The sequence below is a fragment of the Cupressus sempervirens genome, chromosome 5, assembly GCF_028749045.1.
Source record: "Cupressus sempervirens isolate cs-2001-9-10 chromosome 5, ASM2874904v1, whole genome shotgun sequence".
Taxonomy (NCBI): domain Eukaryota; kingdom Viridiplantae; phylum Streptophyta; class Pinopsida; order Cupressales; family Cupressaceae; genus Cupressus; species Cupressus sempervirens.
In genome coordinates this window covers 305,158,746-305,185,603 of record NC_143122.1, presented here as the reverse complement: position 1 = coordinate 305,185,603, position 26,858 = coordinate 305,158,746, and the positions used below count along the sequence as shown (strand labels likewise).

General features: G+C 37.0%; 1 protein-coding gene across 2 annotated transcripts; it reads left to right on the top strand.

Moving 5' to 3' along the window:
- LOC149555791 (uncharacterized) lies at positions 1-26,116 on the top strand. 2 transcript variants are annotated; one of them, XM_089829951.1, is made up of 4 exons: positions 1-367; positions 477-557; positions 9,351-9,408; positions 25,827-26,116. In XM_089829951.1, exons 1-4 carry the CDS (start codon positions 174-176, stop codon positions 25,875-25,877), a joined length of 384 nt encoding a protein of 127 aa, XP_089686077.1. In that variant the 5' UTR covers positions 1-173; the 3' UTR covers positions 25,878-26,116. The 2 variants fall into 2 exon arrangements, 1 of the variants encoding a protein (XP_089686077.1); XR_016364559.1 differs by lacking the exons at positions 1-367; positions 477-557; positions 9,351-9,408 and adding an exon at positions 24,320-24,880.
- The last annotated feature ends 742 nt before the right edge of the window (positions 26,117-26,858 follow it).

Below are 26,858 nucleotides of genomic sequence, written 5' to 3'. Positions count from 1 at the left end.
AAACTATTACTTAGTTTTATTTTATTTTTATACCAGGTGAATCGAGAACTATTCCCCGTCAAATTTCGGGAAAAACGTCACCTGGACTTTCAGGAGAGAGTAGGCAAATACCAACCTCAATCGGAGAGTCTATGCAAATTAACTAAGAAACCAGAAATCGAGGAGGTGTTAAAATGGCGTCGAAAGCTGCGGTTAAAATAGGGGCGAGGGCTGTACCAACAATGGGGTGGAGGGAGAAGTTGGAGAAATACAAAGGTGAGCTATCGAAGGGAGTATGGGGATATATGCAAGACGGCCGATGGAAGCCCCTTGGCATTAGTGCTCGCCACCGCGCTAAGTTGCGCAGGCAGGTCCTCCTGGCAGGAGAGTACGCCTCTAACACATACTCACTGTATATGCGTCCATTAGTATAATGTATCTTTTATCTTTTGTGCGCATGCATTTATGTGGTCGTTATTTGCGTTTTTTTGGCGCAGGGATTGGCCTTACGATCCACCCCGAAAGGAAATGAGGGATGTAATGAAGGGTCACAAGTGCGATAGAATCTCTGCAGAAAAGTAAGATGGGAAAAATATAATTAGGACTTTTTTTTCAGTTATATATCACTTGAAAAGTCACCGGGTCGAATCTCGTGGAGTCTAAAGTTTTTTTAATTTGGGTTGAGTTGTTTGATTGTTTTTAAAAACTTAGATTAATTCTTTTTTTGTTCACTTCCACAGTCACAGTTTTATATAAGCGTGTCCAAATCTTATTTTAAATTTGAATTTTAGGTTTTTTTCGAGTTACTTAATCTACTTTTTTGATGCTCATGGAGTGATCTGTTATTTATAAACTTAACGTTTCTTGATTTTTTTTTGCATTTTTGAGTTACATTCACTTGTCTGAATCTCATTGATTTAAGGTTTTTGTCTAATTATGTTATTTTAAAATTTTATTTTAAACATTTGTATGAATTACTTCAATTGGGTCGGATCACACGAAGTCGAGAATTTCTGTCAAATTATTGATTTTTTCAGTATTTGATGTTATTTTACAAGTTACATACACTGTTGGAATATCATGGAGTGAATGATTTTTGCCAAATTATTATATATTTAATATATTCATGTGTTAGATTCATCATTTTGAATCTCATGGACCCAATATAAAGTTAAAAAAGTTTTATTATCAAGGAGCAATTCCCAAACGTCTCATCAAAAGATAAAAGCAAGCAAGCATGCATGCAGGAATAGCCAATGTATTCATGCAAAAGCATGCTATATATTCATCATCATTGAAGTTAATTTGCAATTTTTCTTAGACTTACAAGATTTATCCATAGCTGGATAGATTTGCATTAGTTTCACCATTGATGATCACCATTAAGGGGTAATGGTTATTGTCTTCTGAAAAGTCATAACCCATCTTAACCTAGAACTATAAACTTTCTTGAAGTCTCAGGTTTTGTTATGCCTCCTTTTGTATATGCCCTAGTTCTTGCTTTAAATCATAAAGTCTAATTATAACAAGAAGTAGAATAGAATTAGTAATATCGTGTACCTTGTTGATATCCTGCAACATATCAGGAAATCATTTAAAAATGATCCACAAAATAGATCTTATTATTAGGGTGCGGTGCCATGCAGGGTTTGTATCTATGGAGTGGAGGGTCCCATGAAGCCAAGAAAAGGTTTGCTACAAGATTCATTGGAATCTTCTCATAACAAACAGCAGCCCCTACTCTTTAGGGTGCAAATTTCATGTGGGTGGAAAAGGTGGGGGGCTAGAAATTGCCCCATAGGCTTTTTTTTTGCTAGTTGACAATCATATAACAATTTCCAATCCTTATCAACAATTTTTTCAACATTTTTATTTATTTAGTAGGTGAATTGAATATATAAAAAAAAAATGCATGAGTCCACCCGCTTTCATAGATTGTGGGCCTTAAACTTTTTAAGAATAAACTCCACTACAAAATTAATGGGACCTCCCACTTCAAAATAATCCTAAAAAATCTCAACACCTGTTGAACTTTTTTAGTAAGCCCTCCTCAATGGGACTGCACTTTTAGAGATATTAAAAGCATAAATCATCTCAACTAGGATTAAGATCATTAATTTAATCACAATATATATTTAATTTATTGATGGAGATCAACCATAGGAGAGCTAGCACCCTTAGAGACATTAAAAGCATAAATCATCTCAACTAGGATTAAGATCATTAATTTAATCACAATATATGTTTAATTTATTGATGGAGATCAACCATAGGAGAGCTAGGATAAGGGGCATATTGGGGTGCCTTATCATTCCACTACCGTAGGCCTAAGAGTGGATGCTATCCCTGTTGGCCCCATGTGGCCCTTTCCCATCTAGATATATGAGGGGGTCTACCTTGTGAGGAGTCCATATTTGATCAATCTTCTACCCTAGGCCAAAGAGTGGATGCCATCCCTCTTGGCCAAATGTGGCCTTTTACAATCTATGTGAGGGGGTGTACCTAGTGAGGAGTCCATGGATCTTGGGTTTGAGGAAACTACAACAGGTTGTCCAGAGCGTCCTTCCCTTCTAAGCCCAAGGGTGGGGCATCCTTGCACCCCCTTGGCCTTATGAGACTATCCATCACCAGCATGAGGTGGTCTGCTTAGTAGATTACTTGATATCAATTTCTCCCTTCATGATTGATTACAATAAACATATAAGAGTTAGTTCAAATAAAGGATTATATAATAATAATATTATTTTCATATATTATTCTCAAGTAAGAAATCTTAAATAGGACCATTATTCATAAGTAAAAAGTCATAAATAAGACCCACTACATTGCTCATTATAACAACTGATACTTCATACCAATTTGTATTTAACATTCAGATTCTTTAAGCTTAAGTGAGATTACTGTGAGACAGATTTGACTGATTTGATGTTATGCAATGCTGTTTCTTCTCAATGCTCCGGCTTCCTTGTTTATTCGTTTGTTGTGGAATTCCTTTGATTTGATTATTCAAGGTATTGGTGAGTCATGATAAGTATTTGTGATTGAATGGATGTTGATTTCATAGAGTGATGCTTGATTGCTGAATCATATGCTTTCTTCATCCCAAGATGAAGTGATGATTGATGCGAATTCGATGATTGTTTGCTTGATCATGTTGATTGATTGTTTACTTGATTTCTTGAGGAATTAATGATTGATGAAAGGAGGATGGTGATTGATAAATCCTCCTTCAAAGCTTGGAACAAAATATCCTTGTACTTTATTAGTGAAAGGGTCATCACCTTCCATAAGAATTGAACCACCACTTTTCATTGTTGCCTTCTAGAATAATACATTATTCTCCACATTGATCTCCTTTAAATGTTCTCCTTAAATGTATCCTTCTTCCTTTATATCTTCCAATATGGAGGAGAGTCACACTTCTTCATCATGTCTTCTCTTTGCAATGGTCACAACTTTTCATAATTACAACCCTTTGAAAGAGTCACAATTCCTTGTAACTTTGCTATTTGAAGGAGCCATTTTCTTATTTTCTTTTTCTTCCTTATTCTCTTCTAGTAGTTCTTTTTTAAATCAAAACTTCCCTTTCTATTCCTTCTTCTCTCCCCTTTTAAATGAAGTTCTCTTTTTCCTTTTAATATCTAATGTTTAAGGAAGTTGCAACTTTTTATTCCATGCCTTTTGACCCTTCATTAGATTAACTAAGTTTTGATTATATTGTGTTTTTTTCATTCTTTTTTATTTTAAATTTATTATTAAATCCCATTTCAAAAGTTGGGGGGGGGGGGGGGGGGTGCGTGGGGCATTATTGTTTGCACCTCCCAATATTGCTTGTGCTCAAGCAGTGTTAATATTATCCAAGTCTTTCAATGTGATGGCCCCTAAATGAACCCTCAGAGATTTGTCATCTGTAGAACTATCATGGGATATGATCAGCTTCCGTTGTGCAACTTTGATATTAACTCAACTTGCAAATTTGAACCAAGGTATTCTTTTGTCTTTACTCTTGGGTCCAATAATTCTCAACCATATGGACAAGAGTTTATATTAAGACAATTTATTTAAGTCATTCAATGTGAGGTTGCCTAAACTAACCATTGGAGATTCATTATCCTTAGATCCTCCATGGGATATATTACCTTTTGCTACACAACTTTGATATTAACTCAACTCGCAAATTTGGACTAAGATATGCTTTTGTCTTTATTTTTAGGAAGGGTGTCCAAATAGTTCTCAACAATGTGACCAAGTGTTTATATTAAGACAAGGATTAGAAGATTGACACACATCTATGATCTTCACTATGTTTTTTATTTATTTAAGGGGTTAAGAGTGGGCCTTTCCTTTTAGTCACTACCTATATCATTTTGTAACTTAGCTAGACACAACCCTATTTGTCTTAGCTTTAGTCATTGAACAATGTTTCCAAGTACTATAACTATTGATAATGTTTGAGGAATTTTAATTTTTTTCAGTAGTTGTTGTCATGTGATGCAATGCCACTTTGACCTACAGGCTAGCAGGATCGAAGCTCTGATCCCACTTGTAATTTGCCCATTTGTAAATGCCCTAGCATTATCCCTAAATTACAAATTCCAAGTAGAACAAGAAGTAGAATAGAATTAGTAATATCATGTACCTAGTTGAGATCTTGCAACATGTGAGCAATCCACAAGATAGATCTACCTTACATGAGGGGGGGAGGGGGGTGGTATATCTAGTGGGGATTTTCATAGCCAATCAACCCCTTACCTTAGATTCAAGGGGGATTCCATAGCCAATCAACCCCTTACCTTAGATTCAAGAGCAGATGCCATCCGCTTGGCCTCATCTGGGCCTTGGCCATCCATATGAGGGGGTGTACCTGGTAAGGATTCCATAGTTGTTCCCTTCTTCCATAAACCACTATATCCTTCTTCCTTTAATTAGAGCTCCTTAACAGAGTGGACAACCTAGGCAAGGATTTGTGGAAACTACAATGGGGTCTCCAGATCAGGGCATTACGCCCCCTTGGCCTCATGGGACTATTCGTCACCACCTCATGAGGTGGAATGCTTAGAAGAGGATCTCATTGGTATCTCCCTCCTTGTGTTCCCTTATTATCCCCACCATGATTAATTACAGCAAACATATAAGAGTTACACATTATTGCATGTTATTTCAAGTACAAGGCCACATTATAGTATTGTATTCATGTTATTCATTAGTAAGAAATCTTATATAGAACCATTATTCATAAGCAAGACATCATAAAGAAGGCCCTGACACTTCATACCAATCTGTAGATAATATTCAAATTCTCTATCCTTGAGTGAGATTGTTGTGAGATAGATCTGATTGTTTGATGTAATGCAATTGCTGATGCTTATCAATGTTCTGATTTGATTGTTGTTGAATGACTAATTGATTGAATGAATTTCTTTGTTTTGATGATTCGATGTATTGGTGAGTTATGATAAAGTAATTCTTGTTAGATGATTGAAAAGTGATGATATGGTTAATGCTAATTTTGTATATTGGTGGATGATGATTGAATGAATTTTGATTTGACAGTGACATTTGATTGTTGAATTGGATGTTTTCTTGAACCCAAGATGAAGAGATGATTGATGTGGTTTTGATGAATGTTTGCTTGATCTTGTTGATTGGTTGTTCACTTGATTTCTGGAGCAATTTATGATTGATGGAAAGAGGATGATGATCGATAAATCCTCCTTCAGTGCTTAGAATGAAATCTCCTTTATACTGCATTGGTGAAAGGGTCATCAGCTTTCACAAGAATTGAGTCACCACTTCTTGTTGTTGCCTTTGAGAATAATACTTGGTTCCCCACATTGATTTCCTTTGAATGTCATCCTCAAATAAAACCTTCTTCTCTTATTTCTTTTAACATGGGAGAGAGTCACACCTCTTTACCATGTCTTCCCCTTTGCAATGGCCACAGCCTTTCATAATTGCAACCCTTTGATAGAGTCACAACTCTTGATAACTCTGCCTTTTGAAGGAGTTACTTCCTTATTCTCGTTTTATAGCTATATTTCTTCCACTAATTCTTTCTTGAATCTCACTTTCCCTTTCTCTTCCTTTCTCCGTCCCTTTCAAATGAAGTCTTATTCTCCCTTTTAATATCTCATGTTTGAGGGAGTCACAACTTTTCATTTCATGCCTTTTGATCCATCATTGACTTAAACCAAATTTTAATTATGTTAAGTTTTATTTTCATTCTTTTATATGATAAATTTATTGTTAAATCCTATTTCAAAAAGGGGACATTACAGGTTGGTTATCAGAGCTGCTACATTGTTGCTTCCAGGAGAAAATGCTTTATGTGGACACCCGAGTCCTTTAGCCTGCTCTACACATTCATGAGTTCTCCAGTGACAGATTTTCCCTTTCTGCAATCCATTGACAATTAAATTAGAATCTCCTCAATAACTAATTTTTGAATTCCAAGCCCAATGCTCAAGATGAGATCCACAGCTTCAACAACATTGTTCATGTTAAGATGTGTAAAATGAGTAACAAGTTAAACAACGTGCCTCCATGACTCCTGATAATAGCTTCAGTCCTAGAAAGTTACGGATTCTTCTGGTTAGTACCATCAAAATTTAGCTTAACCCACTTTATTGGTTGCATTGTTCTCTTTTTGTCTGCTTTGGGAAGGGATATATCAAAAGATTTTGTAATCTCAAACCAGTTTCTTAATATAACAATCTATTAAGGGTTATTTTGTTTAGATTTGATAAGCTTAAGTGAGATATGCTTTGGGAGCAAGCCTCCTTGTCCTATATTTGGCCATGGATCCTCTCTCTTTTGTTGAAACTTCTCATTCTGTTGTTTTGTTTCAATCGTACTTTCCAGACAATAAAACCTGAAACCATATTCAATAATTCCAGTAAGATAATAAGAACTACTAGACATCACTAGGCTTCAATAGAATTGATGAAATAAAGCAAGAATGCCCATTTTAGATTAGAACTATTGAGAAATCTATTCCAATTGCTTTCATGTGGCCATAGCAGAGAGCACATTGAGAGCTGAATTTATCATGACTTTAACCTTTTCTTTGAAGCTGAGCCCCTTTAAGCATCCAAGAGTGAGACGCAAGCCCGGGAACAATATCCAGTTTGGGTCAAGTTTTGGATTTCCATATCCTGTTCCAGTTAAAGGTAGAGGGATTAGTGGTAAGGTGAAGCTTACTATACCCTACCCTAATGAGTTAACATAATAGAGCCATGTTCATTTTAGATCCCATCCAAAGAGATCCTCTTCTCTGCTCCAAAAAGGCTTGAAGCCTTGGGGGAGCATGTTGAGCTGCTGGTTGAAGTTATCTGGAACATTTGAAAATTGAGGAACAGATCTTCGATTTTGCTAGGACCATTTGCTCTCTCCCTCTTCTGAATAGTCACTAACTTTGAGGCCCCCAAATCCTTAGAAGATAGGCATTAAAGGTTGAAGCTCCAGATTCTCTTTTAGAGTTTTGCCCGATATTCATATATTATCCCAATAGGAGGTTTTTCTGTTGTTTTGAGTGATAGAAAAAACAAACCATATATAAGATTCCTGACATTCTTCATCCTCTCTGAGATAGCTAAGCCTTGAGAAAGTTCTTCACTTTTGAGAAAGGATAACAGATAGTCACCATGACATGTTGAGAACATCGATCCAAGAAAAATCTTTATTTGAAATATTGAGATGAATATTCAGACTAAGTTAACTGTTAACTGTTCAAGGTCAAACCCACCTTTTTTGTTTACCTTACAAATCTCTTTACATGAGACTAGATTATATTTAAAATGATCTCCTTTACCCCGCCATTAAAAAAACTGCATAAAATTAGCAATGTTAGAAATGACACCATAGGAAATTCTGCATAGAACTAGTAGTGTTAGAAATGGTATCATATAAAATTTTGCACAGAATTAGTAATATTAGAAATGCTACTTTTGGGGCTTAGCAGAAACTGGTAGATGGGAATAGGTTTGGAAAAGAATTTTTAAAAGCACAACTCTACCAGAAGAGGAGAGCCATTCGCCTTTCCATTTTGCTGAAATCTCACCGAGTCCCTCAAATTGGTGATCTATGTTGCTTTTTATTGCTCCTCCAGGACAACAGAAGACCAATCTAGGTATCCAAGAAACTTCCTATCCTGAAGGACAAGTATCTCAGAGAAAGTCTGCTTCCCTACTGTTGATACCGAGGGAATTTCTTTGTCCGTTCTGTGCCAAGGCCTGTTCATGTGCCTCAGAAAGATGTCCAAAAGCTCTACATTGTTTAATTGATGGTGTAACAAATAGCATAGTATCATCAAGAAATTGTTGTTGATTGAAGACTTTTCTTGCAGATGAAGCCCAGAGTCCTTTTAGGGATCCCCCTAGACTTGAGAGCCCCAATTTACTTGCCTGGAGATTCCACCATGTTAATGGAAAAACGAGGTGTAAGGGATCTCCTTGCCTTAGACCGCAGGAAGCTTGAAAGAACCCTTCTACTAAGCCATTGGCTATCACTGAAACTAGTAGAAGAGTACCAGCTCTTGACTCAAGCTTTCCAATCCCAGCAAAATCCAAAATTATTCCAAAACACAATCCAGGAATTTCCAGTTAACTTTGTGACAGGCTTTGGAAATATCTAATTCAAGGAGCATTCCTTTCCTCCTACTGGCCTAAACTCATGGATTTTTTATTTCATATTGTTTGATTTTCAGCTTTTTTATTATTTTCTTTGTTACATTTTACCAGTTCAATTTTTATGGAGTCAAGGGTTTTCAGTTCTTATTGTATAAGTTGTGATTGGAAACTTTTCTTAGTTCTTATCTATGTATCAAGAAGTGACGACTGGAAACCTTTTGTAGATCCTATCAATGTATCACTAAAGTCATGATTGCAAACCTTTCTTAGTTCTTACTGAAAAGTAACTTCCTTGAATCATTGAGATGAAGGGTTTTTTTCTTATAGCTGATCTTTTAATTTTCTTATTTAAGTGGGTCACCGGTTAGTATTGGATGGATTAAGAGGTTTGAATTTTTCAGATCAATGGTGGTTCTCAATTCATACGTTTTTCCCCTGGTTTTTGAAAGTTCCAGATTTTATTTCTTATAGGACAGAGCATCCTTTTTTTATCTCACAGAGACAAGGATTTTTGACCAACTACTGTTTTTTTTTAAATCTTCTTATGACATTTTTTTAATTCTTCATTTTTGTTGTCATCCGGTTTGAATCTCATAGAGTCAAGGGTTTTTGTCTAATTACTGATCTGTTATTATATTAAGTTCTTCTAGCCATACTAAGGTTATATGTATTGAAATTGATGGTTTATTTGTAGCTGTATGCTTATTTTTGCAATTGGAAGATAACTATCTGTATTTGGTGCAGACGGGCAAATACGGCCGAGCTCATGAAGCAGATGCCTCAGATGCTGCTGGATTACAAGGTAACACTTTAGTAGCATTCAGTTACAATCTTTTATTGGGATTTTGTTCTTTGCAGAGTATTATTTATCAGATGCTTTGTCCTATAGTAACTTTAGATCACTTTAATTTTTTCTTTGACTCAGAATCATTCACGATTGATTTATCATTACTTTTATCCAGCTTTGAACCAAAATAAGTTAAAACTGTATATAGTAGTTGATAAAATATCATATTAGATATTGATCTTCCCCGTAGATCAGTGGAGAAAACCTTCAAAAGCAAGTTTGCAATGTTCCAAATGCGAAATATCAAACACTCAGACCGTTTCTGTTACTCTAATGCTCTGATTCTATCCATAAGGTTTATTATTACTTTCCTTAAACAGGGCATTAATTTTTATTGAGAGATTTCTCACGCACGTTGCTTGTATTATTAAATAGAGATCTGGAGAGTACTTGGCAAGATTGACATCGACAAGCAGGAGATATTCTATGCAGTGAGCCAAATCAGCAACTGCATAGTGTTTGAGTCAAACTCTGTTGTAGTTTTTAGCAGTATGAGCTCTCTGCCATATGTAGTAGCTTTGTATTGCCATTTGTCTCTGAATAGTATTAGTATTTTGCACGCCATTTTGTATCGTACTCTTGTATAACATTTCACCAACTTGGTCTGATCTGCTGCACTTACTGTTCAAACGGCCTTCTGAATGTTGTGACTGTAGAGGTTTTCCTCAAGTTCATCATTATTTTTTCTTTTTCCTGTTTTGGACCTTGGTCAAACAAATGGAGAACCTGTAGACAACTGCATCACACTAACATACTGAGGATACCTTTTGGCAATTATTCAAACTGGCTCTATGATTTTTTTTCCTGTTCTTAGTCAGACTAATAGGAGCTTACACAACTCCATAGAACCATCATACTTGTAACACATTCAAGGAAAAATTATGTTCAAGGGATCTCTATCTGTGGTAGCTTGCATATTGCATAATCATCCAGCTGGAAAATTGTAGAGGAACAGGCTCAGGAGATTTGAACTTGGTTATGATCATGGAGATTTTTTGAGTTCCTCAACTTATCATAATAGATTCTAGTTCTTTGTGTAAAAATAAACTGTTGTTGATCATTTTTTCTGTTACCTCTATTGCTCTCATTCATTCTGATGATGGATCACCGAGTGTGATTTGCTAATAATAAACACACCATCGAATCCAGAGAACTTTTATGAAAATCTATAAATTGTTATACCTACCGTGCAACTTCAGAAGTTGGAAACTGATAGTGGATGGAAGGTGGGAACTGGTTTTTGATCTGAAATTCTAGGTCTTTGGACTCTAAACTGGTATATTCAAATCTTATTTTTAATGAAAATTTGATGTTTAAGCAAAAGAAATTTTAATAATGTGACCACAAACAGACCAGAATTGTAATAAATTTCAGCTGAAACACATAGTAGGTCTCAGTTCTTTGTTTGACACAATGATTAAACCCTAGTTACCAATTTGGGTGTGGATGTGGATGTTGACATGAGAATCAGGTGGGCAGATTTTTTTGGGGGGATGCATATTTGTTTATATATATTATGTATATGCTAAGCTAGGGTTTGGGAGTTTCCGGTTCAAAATTCGTTAAATTTTGTTTGGGTTGGTTTCGGGTTTGTCTATACAAGTGTTTTTATAAAAATAATAATTATATATATGCAAACATATACTGCAGCAAATAAGTTCATGCACCAATTTGCTTATATTAAAGAAACTTCACAAACTACACCACGACATATATTGACGATTTAGTTCGAATGACATAAGAAAATGTCAAAATACACCACCATATCAATGTTTCAGTTAAAAAAAAACATTAATACTCAGTCCTCTGTGATCAAACATCATAAAAAATTATCACCATCATGCTGTTGCAGATTAGAAGCACAAATAGTGCCACTAGCATCAGTATTAGAAGCCTTTGGCCCAGCCTCATGATCAGCTTCAACATCACTAAGTATCTCATGATCACCAGCATCAATTGCAAGTGCATCAAAGTGGGCGTCTAACTCTACAGACTCTGATTCAATCTCAATGCTTTCCTCCCCTTGTTTGTATGTATTCCATTTGTGAGTTGTGAGCCTCAAGTTTGAGTGCACAAGGACCAAGTTATCTGCGTTCTTGGAGTTTAGTTGGTTGTGTTTTATTAGTGGACGAAGGAGTATGTGCTCTAATTTTTCGTAAATGATGATGAATTAGCAACCTATCAAGATTTACTATTTTGAAATTAGAGGTTAAGAGTTTTGAGTAAAGAAATTTTAAAAATAATTTCAATATTCTTCAACAAGAATATAGAAATTAAAATCTTAAGATTAAAGAACGAACTTGTGATAAAATTTTGATGGCAATGAGTTGCAGGTGCTATTACAATTGTCCATGGAAGTACCACCACTTACGAGCATTAACATCGTTCTTGTCTTCATGAGCTTCAAGACTACATTGTCTTCATGAGCTTGAAGACTATAATGGTGCTAGAAGATGCAAAGGGGTAGTCATTTTGTTCTATCTCTCTACCATGATTACCTATAGCTCCTTGAAGAACTTTTCATTACGATCGTTTTTCTCATTTATGATATTTCTAATAGCCTCAATCATGAAGTCAATGCCATCATATACCTCACCCAAGCAAGGCCTATCCATGTCAGTGTATCAGATCATGCTCAATATAGACTCAATGAACTTCAAAAGGTACTCATCATGATCCCAACAAGACTCATCTAGTATCAATGCCTTAATGACAGCTGCCTTGGCATTATTAGATTGTGTCGATATGCTCCAATTAGCGCTGATTACCATTATATACAATGCCTCTAATGCGTCTCAAAACAATAGTGTTGGAGGCAAAGCGAGTCTAGTTTAAGATCAAAACACTAATAAATTAAAATCAAATCATAGAATGTTTACTAAACTAAAGTGACTAGATTTCTAAGACATTTAAATTTTAAACAATTGAACTTACCTTCAAAAGTTTCAATTTCGAGAATTGTCTAAATATGGCTTGCGTCATATGATAGTTTGTGAAAAACATTTTGATCTCCTATTATGATGATAGATAGCTTCTATTATTAGTTAATGGTTATCTATTTGTAATCTATTGTAAATATTAGAATGTTTCTAATAGTTAGTTAGGCTATAGATAACTATTAGTTTTGTATTAGCTAGAATAGAAGGTTTCTATTCTTTATGATTGTTTCCTAAGGAAACATTGTTTCATTCTTTTGTATATATTGACCTCTCGGTCTCTATTAATAACAAGCAAGTATTTTACCAATTACTTAGTAATATGGTATTAGAGCCAATATTTAAATTTTTTTGACAAATTTATAATTTCTTTCGAAATTATTTGCTCCAATTTTTTGATATTATTTCTAACAATTTTTCTACAACCCATTTAGGGTTTTTGTTTTGAGAAATTTGAATGCTGATAAAAATATGTTTTTTTATGAAAAATCCGATTGAAATCGTGCCTATACATAGCTCGTTATTTTGGTCCATGGTCATTTTTCCTCTACTCATGACCGGAAGTCACTACATCTACCCAGCAAAGGGACAATGTCTTCTTTCTTACGTTTGTGCGGTTTCTTCTTGTGTGAGTATTAGGAGTTTTTTGATGACTTTTTTTGCAGTCGGTTCCGCCTCATTCATGCGCCTGTGATTGCAAAATCATGCCATTTTTGGAGTTCAATATCTCACCTCAAGTGTTGTCTTTGCACCCTATGAAAAAATTGGTCCGTTTTCCTTGAAATCACCATTTTTTCTGCAACTCCTACTGTACATGGTCGTCAATTAAGGTTTTGTTTGAAAACCCTAATTTTTGGGCTCAATTTTTTTCTTTTTCTAATTATAGATTCTTGGTGGGTTTTCAAGAGCTCAACTATGTTGTCAATTTTTTTTGGGTATCTTGATTTTTGTGCCTCGACTTACAAGCCAGCGGGATCCAAAAATAGACTACTTATTCTTTCTAGGTTTTTTGAGCTCTCTTTTGGGTACCATTTCAAATTTTTTGGGTCTTCCATCTTTTTGTCTTGAAGAATGTGCCTTCACAGATTTTCACACTTTAGCGTTTGAAAGCGTGCCATGGCATCTATGACTAATAGTTTGCTTGAGAACAATTTAAAATTCAATGGTCGGAATTATGGCACTTGGAAGCAGTGGATAATAGCAATTTTTGAATATCAGAATACTGATAAGATTGTTCTAGGTGTTACACAACGTCCAATTGCCTCTGGTACTCATCAAGATACATGGGATCTAAATAATCGGGAGGCGGTGATGCTTCTCAAATTATCTGTAACTCTCTCAGATTCCATCTGGCAAGACAACTGCCAAGATATGGGTGCATCTCAAGAATCTTCATGAGACTTTTGACAAAAGCAAAGCTTTCTTTTTTGAAGAACACTCTGTGTTCTATTATCATGGATGAGCAAACATCGTTCCAGGCTCACTTGAATAGGATAAAGGAAATCCGTGGTTAGTAGTTTGCCATTGGTCGCAAGATGGAGGAAGAGGACATTGTGGTCATTCAGGAGTTTACCCAAGTCCTACGAGCATTTTATTGACTCTCAACATCACCTTTTTTTTGTGTTGATCTGAAGTTCACAGATCTGTGCACACTTTTGCTTCATCAAGATTAGTGGAAACAACAATTCAGTAGTAGTTCCAACTCCACGTCCACAGAGCAAGCCTTTGCTGCAAAATCCTTTCAGAAGGATAAAGGCAAGTCCCGATAGTCTTCTCAGCAGAAGTTCTCTGTTCCATCTTTAGAGGACTCCTAAAAGAAGAACATTTAATGCAACTATTGCCACAAGTTTGGTCACATGAAGGTTGAATGTCGAAAATGCTTAGCTGTCCAATCTAAGCAATTAGGTTCGCAACCCAAAGCGAACAGTGTAGAGCACATTAAGCAGATGAAATCTGCCGTTTACGCCTTCATGGCTAAAAGACTTGCAAATCATGTGAAGTCATCTGCCTGGTACATTGATTTAGGTTCCTCTCGTCATTTCACCCACTGCAGAGATTGGTTCATTGGCTACCAACCTTATTCACATTCTGTTATTTTTGGTGGTGGAGAAGAGTACATCGTTGTTGGCAAAAGAAACATTCAAATTTAGTCTATTGGGAGGAATCTCTTTTTCCTCGATGTGTACTACGTTCCAGGGATAGAACTAAACCTACCCTCAGTCAGTCAGTTGCTGTGATACACTCTACAGTTGGATGTCACTTTCAGTTCACATCAGTGTACCATCACTAATAGGGTGACTTAGTCTATTGTTGCAGTGGGTCTTTTGAGACTTATTGATTTTGGTGATTCTCAAGACTTAACTATGATTGCTTGGCAGTCCTTTTTTAGCACAATTTGGCATTAGCGGCATGGGCACTTTAATGTACATTATCTCTCACAGCTTGCTTAGGAAGAGGTTGTCCTTGGTTTGCCAGAGATTTAGACTCAACAACCTGGAGTTTGTAATGCATGCCGAGCTGGGAAAGTGGTGATTCATGGCGAGCTGCCCAGGTACTTTAGCTTGTTCATGACGATATCTGCAGCACTATGGCCACTCCTGTTCTTGGCTTCTAGAGGAGTTTATTAGACTCAAATTTGTACATCAAGATAACTTATAGTGACATCATCCTTTTAGTTATTTGTGGATGATTTTATCATCACTGACAGTTCGACATCTTTGATTCAAGGAATCAAATAGAATTAATTCGAGTCTTTTGATATGATTGACTTTGGGCTCATTCATTATTGCCTATGTGTTGAGGTTTGGCAACAGTCTTCTGGTATATTCATCTCTCATTCCAAATATGCTAGGGCTCTATTAGACAAATTCCGTATGCAAGATTGCAAGCCTGTATCTACACCCATGGAGAAAGCTCTCAAGTTATCAACCAAGTTTGATTCTCCTCCTGTTGATGATACTACATACATGCAACTAGTAGGTAGCCTCATCTACCTCTTTGCTACTAGGACTGATATTAGCTTCACAGTCAGCTACATCTCCCACTTTATGATAGCTTCCAAGGTTGATCATTGGATGGCAGCAAAGCATGTGCTTTGTTATGTGAAGGGCACTTCAGATTATGAACTTCTTTACTCTCGAAGATCTAATCCTAGACTTGGTGGGTTTATAGATTCGATTGGGTAGGCTCTGTTGACGATAAAAAGTCAACTTCAGGATATGTGTTCAGTTTGGGATTAGGTGCCATCACATGGACCAGTAAGAAGCAGTAGGCAGCTTCTCTCTCCTTCACAGAGGCTGAATATAGAGGGATTGTTAAGGTAGGATATGAAGTTGTTTGGCTTTGTCAGATGCTTGGGGATATGCAGATGTCACCAGCATGACCAACCACTTTGTTTGTTGATAACGAAGGTGTTATCAAATTAGCACGGAATCCAGTCTTCCATGAACAAACCAAGCACATGGATGTTCACTATCACTACATACGACGATATGTCTCCTTAGTAGATCCTACATCAATTTTGAAACTACCAATCTGGCTGCCATAGATGATGCTAAGAACTTCTTTGTGGAAGCAATCTGTTGCCCTACAAACGATCCTCTTCAAAAATTATCACCTTGCCTTCAAAATGCCAAAATGGAGACCAAATGAGAAGAGAGTCTAGCTGCAAACAAATGAGATGAGGAATGGTTGAATGACCTCTTTTAGGGCTTATGAACAAAAAAAAATATAAGTAAAAACTCATATTTGCACATGTCAAAAACATATTTTGACATTTTACTGGGCTTGGGCCCACAGTGGCATCTGGAATTCTATGGGTGCCATCTAGATGCCCGGGGAGCGCATCTGAATGGCACCCACAGGGCATCCACTTCCGGAGCTGCTCCCGCACGCATCTAGCCCTGCCTCTTGCTTCAGGATATCCACATTGGTAACTAAGATTAAACCCTTGTCAATCTAACTAAATAATGCTACACCTACTTTGTAACTTCAGAAGTTTGAAACTGATAGTGGATGGAAATCAGAAACTGATTACAGATCTGAAAATTAGATATTTCTGCGAAAGGAACTGCAATTTTTGAATAGCAAACAGACCAAAATCTTCTAACAGAACTTTATTTTGTTCTAAAGAAGTTTCTGAGACAAAACTTGAACAAAGAAAGTCTTCTGAGAAGGCATGCATGTCAATTCAAGCTTAATAACTTACAAGGAGTGTGTAGCTTCACTTGCCAGTCTTAGCTGCCCTTGTACTTGAGGTGGTGTTTTCTACAATCTTGTGCTAGATATCCGAGTATAATGCTGATGACCTTCCATCTGCTGTTTGATAGCAAACACTAACACCAGCTTTGCCCTACTTGGCATGAAATATAGTTGCTACAGAACTATCCTGTTTACTTTTAGCATTTTCAAAGTGTCACTGTAGGGTTTTCCAAATTATGAAGATTGCAGGACTTCCATCCAAAAATTGCAGGAATTCCATCCTAGTACAACAATGAAGCTTGGATGGCTTGGTTAGACATTGCATGAGACATAGGAGCAAGTAGGTGCACTAAAGGCTAATTTTTGTGCGAGTTATACCCCTAAGAAGTTCTTGAGTAATGCTGCATTGATGTCTTCAGGCGTTGATGTTTGCTTTCTATTTTCGAGTGGGCAAAGTCAAAGCAAGTGTTGGAAGATGCCTAGGTGATGGAATATCACTTCATTATGTAGCATGATGTTTGGCAATTTATGCCAAGACCAAAGGAAAAGTCATTGATTGATTTAAGATGGTTGTATAAGGTGAAGCATGTAGTCAACTAGGAGCATAGAGAAGTACAAGGCAGATGCATTCCACAAGGGGTCTCCGAGAGAGAGGAAGTTGACTATGATAAGTCCTTTGTTCTACTTGCAAGATGTACTCGTATCAATGTAATTGTATCTCCCACATCTTATTTTGAGTAGCCCTTCTATAAAAGGGGTACAAAGCCAACTGTTTTGAAAGACGAGATGAGGAAGGAGTGTATATCAATCAGCTTAGGTAGTATGGAGGTTGGAGAATGTATTGTACAACCTAATGTACACAACACGTGTTCATATTTACAGATTGATGAGCACTTGTTGGATCTGGGATTCACAAAAAACTACTACAGATCCTAACATTTACTATTTTTTTGACAAATATGACCTATTAGTATTGCTCTTGTATTTCAATGAGTTTCTTATATGTAGCAAGGAGAAGCACATAGCATGATGCTATAGGGAGTTGGTCTTCGCCAGATATGGAGGACATCAGCCTTATGCACTATTTTCTGGATCTTGGAGTATCGTAGGGTACAAGTGAGATCTTCCTTGTTCAAGGGAAGCATATGGTAGAGATGCTGAAGAGATTTACATGATGGATTTTAAACTTCCTGATACTCCCATGGTATTGATCTAAAGTTGACAATACATTGAAATTCTGATTTGGGGGATCTTTGGTGTACAGTGAGTTATAAGGCTCCCTCATTTATTTGGTGAATGCTTTGACAAATTTGACATAGTTGCTTTGTTGTGAATACATCAAGCTAGTTCGTGGTTGACTCGAGGCAATTTCTTTAGACAGTGTTAGAGCATGTGCTATAATACCTGAAGTATATACCCTTCACTATGGGTTGGGGTATGTAGGGATTCAAGAGTTCTCGTGTGGCTTTGTGGATGCAGACAGGTCTGGTGATGCTAGTGCTAGGAAGAGAATTGAAAAAAAATTCAACTTGGGTTTACGTATGATATCCTGGTTTAACATGAATCCGACAGTAGTGGCTTTTAGGCAAAGTGCCTCGTACCCTGTAGCTAGTTTAGAGGCAATTTTATTTTGCAAGTTGATAGCAAAACAAACTGATGGGATGCAGGAGGTTAAAGCTGTGTATAATGATACTCAGAGTTGCATCAGGATCATGGGAATCTAATGATTTATGACTGCTCTAAGCATACACACATGCAATACCATTTCATCAGGGACAAAGTCTTGAAGCAAGCAGTGGTACTTGGGTATTTTCTCTCAATTCATGGGTTGCGGGTATTTTGTTGAAGCCCTTGCTCAAGGGGAAGTTTGAGATGTTGAAAGAGACTTGGATTTCCTTGTGAAGAGGGAGGGTCACGAGTTTTGACCTTGTTGCTTGCCTAATATTTTCGTAGTGATGGCACAGCGGTGACAACAGACGATGTAATGTCCCATTTAAAATTTTTTTTTTGGGAGGAATTAATTATAAGGTTATCAATTAAAAAATATATATTACAAGGTAACTGTATAAATTAATTAAAAAAAGCTTCTAGAGGTTGCTGGAAGAAGCGGAGGAAAAATTAAAAAGGGAGGCCGACCTATCAAAGAAAAAAGAATAAATAGGCATCGAGGGCTCATTGCCTATCATCGAGATTTATTATTGATTTTTGCTTATGTGCGTTGTGGAGCCTAGGGTTTCTACAAATAGTCACAATTGGCCATTGAGAACGAAAACTCTCAATTGGTACGCAATTTTGAGGGTGTGAGAGATCACCTGAATTATTGCAGCTGGGGGAAGGATATTTCAGTCCTTTCATTTGTGCTTAATTGTTGATTTGGAGTTTCCAGTGGAGTTGCACTTTCACCATATCATCTACAGCATTCAGTCTCCACCATTTGATCAATCCAGGTTCTTTATTTCAATCTGTAGTTGCAACAAGTTCTCAATTGTATACAGCCAGTTAGGGTTTCTTTTTAATGTGCTATGTCATAATGTTTTGGTGCTGAAATTTGCCATATCATTTGTAAAAACATTTGGTTTTCATTGAATGAATATATTGGCACTGCTATTTCTTTTATTTCAGCAATATATTTTAGTAGTGCATTAAATTTAGGGTTTGTTTAGTGGCCTACTGGTACAGGTCATTACAGTGGTATCAGAGTGGTTTCCTGCCAGCCTGATAGGGTTACCTAGCCACCATTTAATTTAGTTTACAAAGGAACCAGCATAACTAAGAATATGGCTGAGAGACATTCTCCAAGCCCATCTAGAAGTGTGCGAGATGATGAGACTTTACAGCAACATGAGAGGCTTCTACAGTCAATAGAGGTAAGTACACAAGCAATGATGGTTATGATGCAACATTTGATTGGGGAAAATAGGAGAAATAATCATGATCAGGATGATAGAAGCATGGCAGGATCACAACATAAGACACGGTCTGGAACAGCTGATAGACCCACACGTCTTACATTTAGAGAAGAAACTCCAGCACGCACACCTAATGCTATGGTAACAGATATTGTAGATGAATTCTGACAAGCAAGGAATGAGTGGGATTCATTACCAGAATATGTACAGGATGGATGGACATTTGATAGGTACCTGAACTATAGAGCTGCCAGGCAGAAGCAAGTAGGTAAACACAGTGAGTTGCAACAGGTCACCAACAAGAGAGGCTTCTACAGTCAATAGAGGTAAGTACACAGGCAATGATGGTTATGATGCAACATTTGATTGGGGAAAATAGGAGAAATAATCATGATCAGGATGATAGAAGCATGGCAGGATCACAACATAAGACACGGTCTGGAATAGCTGATAGACCAACACGTCCTACATTTAGAGAAGAAACTCCAGCACGCACACCTGTGCTATGTTATATCCCACGCATTGATGAGCTAATAGATGAATCGCATGGGGCTTGTTATTTCACAAAAAATTGATTTGAGATCAGGCTATCACCAGATCAGAGTTTGAGAGCAGGATATTGAAAAAACTGCTTTTAGATGTCATTACGGTCATTTTGAGTTTGTGGTTATGCCTTTTGGTTTGACTAATGCACCTGCCACTTTTTAGTCCACTATGAACAAGGTCTTCTACCACCAGTTGAGGAAATTTGTGCTAGTGTTCTTTGATGATATTTTGATCTATAGCAGGACATGGCAGGAACATTTAGAGCACTTGGAGACAGTATTAAGCATTTTACAGAGCGAGTCCTTGTATGCCAAGGAGTCCAAATGTGATTTGGGGATGACAAAATTGTTGTATCTTGGACACAGCATTAGTGCGGAAGGAGTGCGAATGGATTTTGAAAAGATCCGTGCTATTGTTGATTGGCCACCACCTGAGAACCTTACACAGTTAAGAGGGTTCCTTGGTCTATGTGGATTCTATCGCAGGTTTGTTAGTGGCTACTCACGACATGCAACGCCCATGACAAATTTGCTGAAGAAAGGGGCATTTGTGTGGACTTGGGAGGCACATGAGTGTTTTATGCAGTTCAAGGAAATAATGACTACATGCCCAGTATTAGCATTGCCCGATTTCACGAAGCCATTTGAGCTTCAATGTGATGCTTCTGGAGAGGGAATTGGTGCTGTACTCATGCAGGACAAGCATCCTATAGCTTATGAGAGTAGGAAACTCAGAGGGGTTGAGAGATCATTCAACATATATGATAAGGAGATGCTGGCTATCATGCATGCCTTGGCCAAATTTAGACAGTATCTTGTGGGCAGCAAATTTTGTATTAAAACTGATCATAATAGTTTGAAGCACTTTTTGGGACAGCAAGACCTGAATGATCGTCAGCAGAAGTGGGTGAGTAAGTTACAGGCATATGATTTTGATATCACATATGTTAAGGGGACACAGAATATTGTTGCAAATGCTTTATCCCGTAGGCCACACCTCACTTCTATGATTTAGATATTAGAGGGTTGGCGACACTTGATTGTAGTAGAATATGCGAAAGACATGTGGGCCTCTTCTATAGTGGAGGGGACAACAATCGACACTAGATACACTCTCATAGATGATTTGATCATTTACAAGAACAAGATTTACTTAGTCCCAGGATCGAAAGTGAAGCAGTTGATTTTGAGAGCATTCCATAATTCACCTACAGCAGGCCATCCTGGGTATTTCAAGACTTACAGGTTAGTACGGGAACGATTCACTTGGAAGGGACTTAAGGCTGATGTTTTGCAGTATGTGCGTGAGTGTCATGTTTGCCAGCAGAACAAACAAGAGCACACTTATCCAGCAGGGCTCCTACAGCCACTTCCTATTCCTGACAGGAAGTGGGAGTGCATTTCTATGGATTTTATTATGGGCTTGCCTAGGGCCCAGGGGCGTGATTGTATCTATGTGGTAGTGGATAGGCTGACAAAATATGCTCACTTCTTCCCTATCGCTACTACATACTCAGCAACTCAGGTGGCAAAGGTCTTCTTCAGGGAGATTTTTAGATTGCACGGGTTACCTCGGAGCATTGTGAGTGACAGGGACAGCCGCTTCATGAGTCACTTTTGGCAGGAGATATTTCGGTTGTCTGGCACTGAGCTTACACCTAGTACCAGTTATCACCCACAGACTGATGGTCAAACAGAGATTGTAAACAAATGGGTGGAAGGGTATTTGAGGAATTATGTGGCAGATCAACAGCGAGCTTGGGTCAGATGGATATATCTTTGCGAGTATTGTTACAATACTACATATCATATGACTATACAAATGACACCCTTCATGACACTTTATTGTTATGAGGCACCTAGTTTTTTAGATTTGTTGTTGGGAGACAGTCGAGTACCCCGTGCAGGTGAACTATTACAGGAAAGTAAGGATATAGTTGCTACTCTCAAAAACAACATTGCTAGAGCTCAGAACCAGCAAAAACAGTATGCAGACAAGAAGAGGACTGAGCGTAGTTTTGAGGTAAATGATATGGTTTACCTCATGTTGCAGCCATATAAGCAGTCCACTCTCAAGAAGAGTGGTACAGAGAAACTCAAGCCACGCTATTATGGACCATTCAAGATCATCAAACGAGTTGGTGAGGTGGCTTATGAGTTGGAGCTTCCCACAGATAGTCGAGTGCATAATGTGTTTCATGTATCATGCCTCAAAAAGGCGTTGGGTCAGAATGTGATGCCTTTTGCAGTATTACCTCCCTTGAATGATGAAGGGAAATTGATCTTAGTGCCAGAATTCATTCTGGATAGTAGAGAGAAGCAGCTTCGTAGGAGAGTAATCAAAGAGTATCTAGTTAAGTGGAAAGATTTACCTATTGAAGATGCTACTTGGGAGGGAGAAGTGATTTTGCAGCATCCAGCATTAAGATTGCTTGAGGCCAAGCAATTTTAGGAGGGGTGGACCTGTAATGTCCCATTTTAAAAATTTTTTTTGGGAGGAATTAATTATAAGGTTATCAATTAAAATATATATATTACAAGGTAACTTTATAAATAAATTAAAAAAAGCTTCTAGAGGTTGCTGGAAGAAGCGGAGGAAAAATTAAAAAGGGAGGCCGACCTATCAAAGAAAAAAGAATAAATAGGCATTGAGGGCTCATTGCCTATCATCGAGATTTATTATTGATTTTTGCTTATGTGCATTGTGGAGCTTAGGGTTTCTGCAAATAGTCACAATTGGCCATTGAGAACGAAAACTCTCAATTGGTACGCAATTTTGAGGGTGTGAGAGATCACCTGAATTATTGCAGTTGGGGGAAGGATATTTCAGTCCTTTCATTTGTGCTTAATTGTTGATTTGGAGTTTTCAGTGGAGTTGCACTTTCACCATATCATCTACAGCATTCAGTCTCCACCATTTGATCAATCCAGGTTCTTTATTTCAATCTGTAGTTGCAACAAGTGCTCAATTGTATACAGCCAGTTAGGGTTTCTTTGTAATGTGCTATGTTATAATGTTTTGGTGCTGAAATTTGCCATATCATTTGTAAAAACATTTGATTTTCATTGAATGAATACATTGGCACTGCTATTTCTTTTATTTCAGCAATATATTTTAGTAGTGCATTAAATTTAGGGTTTGTTTAGTGGCCTATTGGTACGGGTCATTACAACAGATCCAATCCTGTATACGACAGAGAGATCAGCATGGAGAGAATGCAGTAATGTAGGGGAATAAAACTCAGCTATGTAGGAATCTTTGTGGAGATAGCACCTGATTAACTAATGAACGGACATAACCCTACCCAGCCGCGGCCCCTACTATCTAGAGTAGAGGCCACTGGCCCCTGCAGAACAAAGGGCAGAAGAGTGATTTGTGGATTTAACTTATTGGCCACTGCTCTGCTAGGAGTTCTTAGTTGTTAGACAAGGTTGATTGATCAGTCTGAGCAGTTAGTTTTGTGGATTCAAACTGAGTTTTACTAAAAGAGTTGCAAGCTTTATTTGAGCTTTACATGGCATCTAATCAGTTAGTTTTGTGGATTCAAACTGAGTTTTACTAAAAGAGTCGCAAGCTTTATTTGAGCTTTACATGGCATCTAATCTAGTTTCCCTTAGTCAGATTTACAGTGCACTTGTCTATTTAAAGCATCCCTGTCTTATGTTAGATTTTGCATTCAGAGTCTCATTCCTAAAACGTATTGCAAATTTATTTCTAGTGCAATATATTTTCATGTCAGCTTAAATACTAAGTCACTGATTCTGGTTCTGATGCTGATGTGGGTGTGGGTGCTGATGCGTGGATGTGCGGATTTTTTTTTTTTGAGGGATTTTGGATGCGTTTGGGTGCATCCATACATAACTATATATATTTTAAAATATATATATTAATACACATATATATGACTATAATTTATGTATGCAAAGAAATACAAGAAATATTAAATATCAGAAAGAAAAGGGAGAAAAGGAAAGAAAAATATAGTGTCAGTTCTTAAATAGAAAAAGAGAAACCCTTTCATTTTCGCGTGATTCAACTCGTGATGTTGAGTACACTACACTTGCCTCGGCAGCCATTTTCCATAATTACTTATCATCATGTAAAATATTTATATTATATTTACTTATAATATAATACTCTTCAACTTTATAATATTATTATCTATCTAAATCTTATTATTTTATTATTGATAAAATATTATAAGATTTTCAAATATTGATTCATAGATTTTAAATTCTATTATAAAATTATTAATAACTATATATTATAATAATACGATAATAATTTAATAAACTATTATCTATAAATCATAAAAATTAAAAAATAAAATAACCTAGCACTAGCACTCGGCTCTAGCAGCTCATGGCAAAACGAAGACGGGCAAAACAAACACTTCAGTATCCGCTCGCCCTCAATTTATCTGGAATGATCTCCGACGGCCTCGATAACCTCCTCTCCATTTTCCCTTGTGAAGGTTACGTCAACGGCAGCTGTGGTGTTATGGATTACAAAAATCTCGACGCGGCGGCGGGGTGGACGGGAAATGCTGCAGACGCCGATATATTTATGGGTTACATTGATGGGCTGTGTCGGCCTGCGATTCTGAAACTGCATATGGCTAAGGCGATGTTGAATGCTCCACTGCTGTCGAACAGAAGTCTTATAGGAGATCGCTACTTCAAGCACCCCCACGCATCCTCCCGCATCCGCGCACCAGTCCGCATCCGCACCTGCATCCCCCTCCAGCCCAGACGCATCGGTAACTAAGCTTAAATAGAAGATAGGCAAAGCATGAGAGTTCAAATCTGCAAGTATTCATAGTTCATATTTTCAGCAGTAAGTGTTTGAAAATTAGTGTACTCTGTTCCACTGTTTCTTCATTTTAACTTTTTGTGTTCTTTGTCATTAGAACTAAATTTTGGTGAACATAGCATCTGCTTGCAGTGGGCTGGAAACTAATGGGTTCAATGGGTTAATTTGATTTTATTGCTATCTTGAAAGATGAGGATTTTTACAAATGCCCGTAAATGTCACAACTTGTTTGAGATTTAGCATTGTGAAATGTAATTAGCACTTGCGTGCTGCTCGATCCTCAATTTATCACAAGAAAACGTTTTGGGACAACCAATATTATATCTGCATATTTACATGCAATTTATTTTGTCAGGCCATTGAATTTTTTATGATATTTATGTTTGTGGGACAAAACATAAATTTAAACCCTGGATATTACCCTACCTATGCACCAAGTGGAATTATTGTTTTCATTTCAATTTTCAGTGTTGCGTGCAACATATTAACCTTTTTTGGTCATTATGGGAATCTATCGTTTTAACTAAGTGTTAATATAATTCTGAATATCTTTTTAGTTGTCTTTCCTAGACAGATTATCACACATTTTCTGTGGAAAGAGGGAAATCTTAAACACTTGTATTGTTTTATTAAGTTGTGTGGGAAATTTTTGTAGATAGAAATTTAGAATGCTAAGTAGATGAAGTGAAGTTATGCAACATGACAGTCATGCTATTAGAGAAGACAGCGCACGTCTTAAGTAGGCTTAGGAAGTTGGCCATCATCATAAATTTCAACCGTGCATTTTGCCTTATAACTTGTTCAGTTCATGGTATTGGTGGGGTATCATCTTTTTTGAGCTGGTTACTTCAGCTAATGCTTTTATAGGAAACCATACTTTTTAAAACAGAGGTGACCTGGAATGGCATCAAGTGAAATTTGGTATTTGTGTTTTTGCACCTAAACCATTTTTTTGTTTCTATATATGCAGAAGCGAAGATGGGAGAAAAAAATGAGAGAAGAGGAGGAGAAAAAGAAATAATGTTTGGAATGAGTTTCGTTTTTCAAACAGGTTTTCAGAGGTTGCATTATTAGGGAAAGTCTATTCAGGGAAAAGGGTAAATTTGATTAAAAAACGTGGACAACATTTGCATTATCAATATTTGAATTGATTTGTTGTCAGTTTGGCAGCAATTATCATCCTATCAAGAACTACAAACATTTACTGTAAAGTCTAGTGAAAGTTGTCAACAAAACTGGTTGCTTTTGCTGTTTATGCCATTATTGAGTCATAAATGTCTTTTTTGTATTTATTGTTGCATTATTTAAACTTTCAAAATATTGCGTTTCTTGTAGCCGCACCCCCAAAGAGTTTCAATATTTTAGTGCTTATTTCGTTTCATTCCATTCCGAGCTGAATTCTTGGACTTGTTTCTTCATTCCTACTTTTGCTGGTACTACAAATGATATCTTGAAGACCAATTGAAAAATAGTTAATTGTCAGTGACCTTAATGATTTTAAGCTTTTCTTACAATTTGTTTATATTTATGGTTCCTGGAGCTAAACAATATCAGCAGAATTGTAAGACTGCTGCAAATGTTTTATAAATTTTCATGTTACAATAAAATGAGAGGTCTACACATCTCCCTTTGTTCTATTAAAGGGAGGGATTATGAGCCTAAATCATTATGCACTCCTTTGATTTCATTACTGAGCAAAATAGTTAATTATTATCAAAAGCTAACTGGCCCAGTTGATTGGCTCACACTATTATAACCTAATTGAATGGCTTCACACTTGTACAAAATGGGGCCAGGTTGGCGTCCAGATCCATTTTGGGCTAAGTTACCATGGTTCGTCCTTGGACCCCCCGGACCTGCAGAAGTTCGAACTGGTTCAAAGTTTGGGTCCAGTTCGCAGTCCGTTTCGGGCAGGGTTTCAATTTTCACCTGCTGATTCAATTTGGGCGAAGCAGGCCCAAAAAATCGAACTAAGTTCGAATCCAATTCGAACCACATGCTT

Excerpts from the sequence above, each read along its gene's own strand:
- LOC149555791 (XM_089829951.1), top strand. The coding sequence starts at position 174 with ATGGCGTCGAAAGCTGCGGTTAAAATAGGGGCGAGGGCTGTACCAACA. Across the intron at positions 558-9,350 it reads GATAGAATCTCTGCAGAAAA|ACGGGCAAATACGGCCGAGC; the intron begins GTAAGATGGGAA and ends TATTTGGTGCAG. Across the intron at positions 9,409-25,826 it reads AGATGCTGCTGGATTACAAG|AAGCGAAGATGGGAGAAAAA; the intron begins GTAACACTTTAG and ends CTATATATGCAG.